Below are 8,333 nucleotides of genomic sequence, written 5' to 3' on the forward strand. Positions count from 1 at the left end.
AAGCCCTAAGTCGAGAGATCGTCTTATCTTTTTGGCGCGCTAATCTAAGCCGTTGGATTGAGACATAGCCCTACTTCCCCTGTTTCTTATCTTTCCATGGCTGCAATCCAGCTCGTCGCGAATCGCGCTCCATGCCCGCCGGCGACGATCGGCACTTCCAGGTTCGTGGGCAGCGAGAGATTCACGAAGAAATCTAGCAGCAGCAGCAGCAATGGAGGATTGGGAGTGCTTCGAATCAAGAAAAGAGTCGCGGCGACGACAGCCATGGCCGGGGAGCTCGCCTCCAATGCAGCATCTGTCTCGAGCAGCGCAATGTCGGATTTCGCAGACATGGTCAGTGCTTAGAACTGATAGAACTCTTTGGATCTGGTTATGAGATCTTCATTCTTGCTCCCAAATCCACAGCAAGAGCGCCGGTTCCGGGATGATATGATGGTCATCATGGATCGCGATGGATTCCCAGCCGAGATCAGGCCCAAGATCGCCGACCTTTGCACGCCGGTGTGGATCTCGCTCCATTTTCTTTGGACGTTCTTCTAGAGGCTGGATTGAATCGCGATGGTTTTCCTTCCAGGTGTTTAGGAGGTACTGCGCGGCTTACAAGGGCACTGTTCCTCCGGAGCCATTCGTAGAGATGAGGCGGTCGCTGGAAGAGGCGGAGATTGAGCGCTACGTCGACGTTTTGTGCGCAGCGATTGGATGGGCGCGGTGGAACATGGCCAAAGATTTCCGGGCCTGGTATGCAACTCTCAAGTAGAGCGTGTGGGATCAAAGTTTTATACGAGAGACTTTTTACTTTCTCCGAGACAAGATGGATCTCTTCTTCGCCCACAGGCCTTAGAGATCCAAAACGAAAATCTAAAGTAAAAGCTGCATTTATCAAGGGCTTGGTAATTGCCATGCCATGGTAAGCGTCTTTCTCCTGATTCCCTCGGCAAATAACCTGCTTATGATACTAGAAAAGAAAATCAAAATCTTTGAAGTAGTTTACTCACCGCTGCACCATGATTTCTGGTTTGCAAAATAAAATGATAATAACAAAATCAAAGTCAGCTAACACAAATACTGCAAATATCCAGACCGGGCAAAATAAATATAAGAGTTTTAGATGGCATTTAAAGGAAGATTTCTTAGAGCGCTGACATAGCAATTGCCATTCTATGGAGCCTTAAGAATTTCGACTCCAACGTATCTGCAAAAGCTCCACGAAAGTTAGATAGACAGTGATCCACTTGAAAACAATATAGAGTACCTTCCAAGCATCATCACTGTTGCTTGAGGATTGGTTCCCGGTGTTGATAAAAACGTAGATCCATCCACGACTCGCAATCCTTTCAATACCTTAACCCGGAAGCTCCAGTCGACCACCTCTCCAAGCGGGCATCCTCCATGGTAGTGGTAATTAGTCGAAACATTCCGCCGGCAAAACTCGCTGATGGTTCTATTCACAGATCCACTCGCAACAAGCGTTGCATTTCTTCGATCCGGGGAAGAGACCGTGCCTCCAGATGGAAGGGACTGATTGCCAAACACCAGCGCCGCCATGGATCGAGAGAGCACCATCTCCTCCAAAGTGTTGACTCCAGCAATGCAGCGTTGTAGATCCACCGGGTTCTGGAAATAGTTGAATTTCACTCGGGGAGTTTCACTCGCGTTTGTGCTCTTGAGGAAGAGCTCGCCTGTTGATAGAGGGCCGTTTACCTCCCCGGCAATAGCCCCCGAGTCTTGACTCAAAACGTATCCTCCAGCGCTAAAGTTTGACGTGCTCACTCCCACCACTTGCTCAATCAGGCTTCCAACAGGAATGCGAGAGCGTAGCAGGATGGTGTTTGTAGGATTATCACCCATCCCCTTCCCTACCATAGGCAGATCCAAGATCACTGGAATTCCTATCTCCTCAAGGTGAGCTTTCGGACCAACACCGCTTAGCATAAGTAGCTGTGGACTTCCCAGAGCACCCGCAGAGATTATAACTTCACTTCTTTTAGAGCTGAGAAGAGCTGTGTGAGAGCGGCCAAGATTGTCAGTGTATAGAACTCCACGACTGCGTCCTCCTGTGAAAAGGATCAAGATCGATCGCAAAGAAACGTTGCTGTCACGAGAACTTACCTTGTAGCAAGACTTTATAGACACTGGCATGGAGCAGCACATCGATGTTCTTGCGATTTGCATAAGCGAGAAGAAGATCCGAAGATGGATGACGCCGTCCGTGGCTATCAAATGTGTTTCCAGTCGTTTTTGTTCCAACAACGTACTTGTAGGTGAAACCAAAATCTGGCGTCACACCGACTTCGAGCAGTGCTCCACGGATGGAATTCTGGAAAGCACTGAAGTTTCTTGGCCTGGATGCCACCACTTTCTCCACCCAAGCGTATGAGCTCTCGACCAAGTTCTTGTCGAGCTTGGCATCGCTGATAAACTCGTCTGGAGCACGATTGTAGACGGCTCCATTGATGCTGCTGCCTCCTCCCAAAACATTTGGCCTGATGCTTGCCACGCCATCCTCGGATGTGAATGCCTGATTGGGAGCCTCCAATCCACCCGGGTTGGCGAAGTTGGTCCCAGAGTTCTCGATCCGCAAGAGCAGCGGATTTCCATACGGGGAGCCGCCTCGCTCGAGAACAAGAACTTTGTAGCGCTGAGATAGGGTTGCAGCGATCGCACAGCCAGCAGTTCCTCCTCCAACAACGATATAGTCATACTTCTGCTTTAGAGTTGTGCTGTTTGCTTCCCTGATAAATGAAACAGTGCCATCATCGTTGGCCTCGATTATCCTGAGCATGCAATAGATCACTACAATGAAGGACACGTAAAACTTCAACATGGCGATCAAGATCACAACAGCAATACAAAACAAGATGATTGTATATCAGGAAATTACGTATATATATATATACATACATAGGAGCGTTGGCCTTTCGCATGACGTTGCTCCAGTACTAGGAAACAGCCATGATGGACTAAAATGTGGCGATTGACTCGAGACTAAGTCTTAGGCGAGATTTGCAAATCTTGTGTATAAAATCATGTTGAAATTTGGAGCACAGACTTGACTGTTTGAGCAAACATTAGGAGCCTGGCCGGACTAGGAAGATTCATCACACTTCTCGCAGAAGTTCAGAAAAATCCGAGCAAAGTTTATAATTCTGTATCAAGTATTCCAAGGATTCCAAAATTCACTGAGATTTCACTAATCAAATCAGTGCTATGGAATTGAAATCATTCTATCCAACTATGTATTTATATGGGGGGGGGGGAGATCCACCAAGATATGTAAAATCTTTGCTACGAGACAAAGGGCAAGGAAGATTTGTGATCCGAGGAGATATGGAAGAAGGACGTGACAGCGAAGTCTTACAGTGATTAATAATGTTTAAAAGTGTTCTTGGAGCGTGTTGAATGTTTCAGTGTGTGAGCTTGAGAGATTTTAGTGTAGCTCATGTTAGATCATACTTTCCACTCTTATTTCTTTCTAGATTCTTGCTGGTGGCAGCAATGATGGTTCCTCCATTTCCACATTAGAAGCAGCAATCCTCATTAGTGGCCTACCCAATTAACCTAATAAACATTATTCTAGGTCGTGGTATTAGTAGAGCTGGATCTTGCGGTATGGTGAGAGCAGCTTCCCACCAGATGGAGGTAACAAAGCCGTTTGTCTTTAGTGGAAAAGACTATAGCCTTTGAAAGCGGCTTATAGAAACGTGGCTGCTTTTCTAGAGCATGTATGGCATTGTGAATCTCTTTGATCCAAAGCCAGTGGTTGGATCTGGGCTGGAAGCCTGGCAAAGGGAGGTGAGGACACTTTCAAAAAAAGAGTGGTCATCAGGATTCACTTGCAATTGGAGGCATGTGTCTTTAAAGATGGAGGTGACATGTTGGAGCACACGGAGTGTCTAAGCTATATGTTCATATAGCTAGCCGCAGAAGGGAAGGAACATGACTTGATGTAAAAGGTTAAACTTTACAAGAATTATAAGAGAGATAATGGGGCTTTTAGTTGATTAGTTGTATCTAGGGTTTGAATTATCCATGATGTTATTTATGAATTACAAGCCCTCAATAAGAATCAACAAGAGATGTAACTGAAGATGTATAACATGATTGCTATGATGTGTGGACATGTTAAATATGGTGTATGTAGTTTTCACTTTATATTTTACAGTGATTTACTATAAAATAACTACGAAGCAAAAATCTCCTTTAGACATATGTGCCAAGGGCAATAGTGTGGGATTTGGCCTATTAATGAACAAAAAGATACTTAAACATATAATTTAGGAAAGAAGGAATAAGAGTATGGAGTATAAATTAAACAATTTTAAAACATCGAACATACCAACACCAAAACTAATATATAAAATGAAGTTAAATTAAATCTAATGCTATTTTAGCATATTGGTGGTTTAACATGTACTATACTAGTTAGCATAGTATGGAATTTGGGCTTATACTTAAGCTAGAAAAAAAACAAAGATAAAGACACCCAATAAAGAACTTAAAAATGCCTAAAGTTGGTAGGACTATATATTTGGAACAAACCCCCTCCTTTAAGCTTTCACCCTAGTTACAAAAGATAACTTGTTAAAAACTTACTGATTATGAATTTGAATGTAGGAATAACATCATCTTGTTTAGAACAATCTCTATATTATATAAAGATGCCTAACAACCAAATTTACACACTTTCTATAAATAATTAATTGGACCAAAATGGGATCAATAAATAATGAATGATAGTGAGAGTGTCTAATAGATATAGTAAACTATCACTTAGCAGATATTAAGGGATTATTCTCAATATGACAAGGGTTCCTAAATGCAAAGTAATAACACAAGTTTCTTATCACTATATCAAGTAAATGATAATTTAAGATTTCCTTCCTTATTGCCCTTTCAATCTAAGTGCACACTTATTAATAATTTCTCAACTAGTTTGAGTGGAGATTGATAAAGGATTTAGCAATATTAGTCTTCCATTGTCATGGTATCAAAAAAAATAGAATATATATATATATATATATATATATATATATATATATATATATATATATATATATATATAAAGATTTGTGAGAGTACTTTTATACTTATAGTCACATTCATGACACACTCCATCCTTTGAGAAGATCGATATTTTTGTTAATGCATATTCTAATTTAAACCACCACCAAGGAAACAACTCTAGAAAAAATTCATAATGTTCACACTTTGTGAGAAATAAAAGTTCACAATGTTTATACTTTATGAGAAATGCATTAACTTAAATGAGTTATAACATAATTCACTAACACTATACTACTTAAGTATGTTAGGCATGGTTGACCAATTTAAGGCATAATCTAACTTCCCATTTGCATGTTTATTCTTGTTTAAAATTCAACTTAAGTTTAAACCTAATCTCTATACCATACTAATTGGTGGAGTATCTACATCCTTATGTTAGGCCATTTCTATGTTAAAATAGTGTACTTCATTTAGCTCTATTTTGCATGTTGGTTTTAGTGTTGGGAGCTAGATACTCTAAGACTATTCCAATATCACTTAATGTTCCTATATTTTTACTCCTTAAATTGTATATTAGGAAGTTGTTTGACTATAAGTTTGGGAGTTTAGCTCTATCCCTTCATTCACCCTGAAATTACCATCACAGAAATTACAAAAGTGAAGCTTAGCTTTGATGTTAATTTTGTTTAATTTCTTTATTAGAATTCATCAATTTTGTTTCTCTAGGATGCAACTAGAGGAGGTTTCTAATCCACTACCTTTGGTCCATCCAAGGGATTATGTTAAAGGGTGAAAATCACATATACAGAATAAGGATAAACATGCAAATAGGGAACTAAATTATACTCTAGGTTGGTTGGTAAGAATATATAGTAATGTAGAAAGCTAAAAGTTATTAAGATAATAATTAACTATCATGAAAGATTGTCAATCATCCCATTAATAGAAATGTATAATTACTGTTATAACAATCAACCATCCTAAAAAATAGCAAATCATCAAACATTAACAATAATCAAGCAAGACCTTTAACAAAGATAATTAACTACCTTATATGAAAGTCAATTAAATGTGTACCCACTTAATTCATCATTTTCATCTTTACATATGTAACTAAGTTAATTGCCCAATCTTATTGAATAATACTTGCTAAGACTCATCCTTTGATACCAAATATAACACACATGATTTTCATTATTTACTCTATAATAATTTACCATGGATAACTACAAAACCTTAATCCTATGTGAGTGTAGCATATGTGATTATGAGATGAGATTTAGATATATTGTGACTATAAATCTTTGAAACTTTAGGGGATAAATAAGGATAAAATAGCCACTAACTAAACCAAGCATATTTGGTTAAATAAACATTTAAGAATTCCTTCTTTATACTCATTTGGCTAAGTATCCCTATTAAGTCTAATTTACTAGCACTTGAATAACAGGGATTATCAAATAAAACCACCAATACTGATATTCTATTATTGTGGCAGTAAGAGAAGAACATTTAAAAGGACTATCTTTGCCTTTAGTTAGCTTACTTGTTAAATAGCTTTGAGTGGTTACCATGAATGTGATTACCGATATTGAAAGTACCTGTTATATATTTAGTATCCAATATTAATCCTTCAACAATACATTCACTCACTTTATTTGTGAGTGATCACTTCATCAAGAAGTGAATCGCTATATTAAAGACTCAATGTAATCCAACATTATAGATTAAATATAACCAAATAATACTGACAGAGGTGGAATCAACCTACTAATATAGAAAAATCTATCCTTTGCAATACCATTTGATAAGTAAGCTTTAGATAAAGCTAGATCACTCACATTATTTGATAAATATCTAATAACTTAATGCTAAAGACAAGGCAATTAAAAGCCCTAATGTGAAGAGGTTTTGTATATAGCACCATGCTTGAATTAGGATTTGTGCTAGTCAAGATAGACCATTGTTTCCACATAGAATAAGGACAAACACATTAAATAGACAATATCTAAAGTTTTTCAACCATATCTGATCCTTACTATTAGAACCCCCTTATTTAAAAACACATTTCAAGCTTTGAAAGTGTTAGTCTCTATAAAATACTTAAAAAATTATTAAATATGGAATGATGTTAGTTTGTAAATTTGGATATGGAAACAATACCATCATATTTAGGATATTCTCTACATTTTATAAATATGACACTTTTAATATATAGGTAATAGGACTGGTAACATATAGGATATAATAGTGAGGGTGTCTGGTAAATAATAAATTATCACATAGAGATATTGAGGGACCAGTGTTTAATACATGAGGGTTTTTGTCACTAGTCAATGCAAGATACAATTTAGAGGAAACTCCTTACTAAGCTAAGTATGATTAGCTAATAACATATAAGAATTTCATCTTTATGCTTATTTAGTTTAAGTACAGTCAAAATGCTTAATTAACTCAACTAATATAAGAGGGACTCATAAAGGATTTAGCAGTACTAATTTTTGGTTTGTTTAAGCAAACTTGTAGAGGGACTGAGATCGTAGTGAATATACTTAGAATATGCTTGAATATTCTAGGAATTCTATATCATGTTATTTATTTAGATTAATTTTGTATTTATAATTTATAAATATGTTGATAATTTATAAAAATTCTTAAATACATTCTAGTATATTCTACCATTTAATGTTTGATATGTAATAAGATTAATCTTGTGTTTATAAATCATAAACATGTTTATTATTATAAACTTTTATTTGATCAATTGAATTAATAAATAAGAATAACACTACTATTAAGCAAACCAAGTATTGCTACATGCAACATGTAGAAAATTATTTACCATTATGGCAGTAAAAGAAGAATATCTAAAAGAACTTGTTAATAGATAAATTTCAATACCCATAATTATATTTGTAATAATGTGTTAAATGCCATATTAGGGGTATATTATCACCACACCTACTTCTTGACATGGTAGATGATATATAGCACCTAATCTAACCCCCAAACTCCTGAACCAATAATCACTTATTGATTACCATAGTCACTTGCATTGGTTTATTTTATATATTGAAAATGTATTGATTGGTTGGATTTTGTATAATCTAATATGTCAGGGTAGAAATCATAGCTAGTCTAGATATTAGTGCAGAGTTGGCACATGACAGGTGGCTGTTGATGCCATAAAATCCCATAAAACATTCAATTACTACATAATAAATATTATTCATTCATTCATTCATTCATATATTATTTATGATTCCCATAACACTCACCCTGAAGCATCAAACTAAAAGATTTAGAAGTGCTATTTAAACAAAGCCATT

The 8,333-nt window shown here is 37.0% G+C and overlaps 2 protein-coding genes across 2 annotated transcripts; one reads left to right on the top strand and one right to left on the bottom strand.

The window, feature by feature from the left end:
* Positions 1–46: 46 nt before the first annotated feature.
* Positions 47–908, top strand: LOC112342953 (protein PLASTID REDOX INSENSITIVE 2, chloroplastic-like). Its single transcript, XM_024665649.1, has 3 exons — positions 47–333; positions 406–501; positions 575–908. The coding sequence occupies exons 1-3, from the start codon at positions 97–99 to the stop codon at positions 755–757; spliced, it is 516 nt and encodes a 171-aa protein (XP_024521417.1). The 5' UTR covers positions 47–96; the 3' UTR covers positions 758–908.
* Positions 909–1,066: 158 nt separating this feature from the next.
* LOC9644860 ((R)-mandelonitrile lyase-like) lies at positions 1,067–2,832 on the bottom strand. Its single transcript, XM_002991897.2, has 3 exons — positions 2,110–2,832; positions 1,253–2,054; positions 1,067–1,192 (listed from the first exon to the last, which is right to left on the bottom strand). Exons 1-3 carry the CDS (start codon positions 2,822–2,824, stop codon positions 1,159–1,161), a joined length of 1,551 nt encoding a protein of 516 aa, XP_002991943.2. The 5' UTR covers positions 2,825–2,832; the 3' UTR covers positions 1,067–1,158.
* Positions 2,833–8,333: the final 5,501 nt, after the last annotated feature.

This window comes from Selaginella moellendorffii, unplaced genomic scaffold, assembly GCF_000143415.4.
Source record: "Selaginella moellendorffii unplaced genomic scaffold, v1.0 SELMOscaffold_125, whole genome shotgun sequence".
NCBI lineage: Eukaryota > Viridiplantae > Streptophyta > Lycopodiopsida > Selaginellales > Selaginellaceae > Selaginella > Selaginella moellendorffii.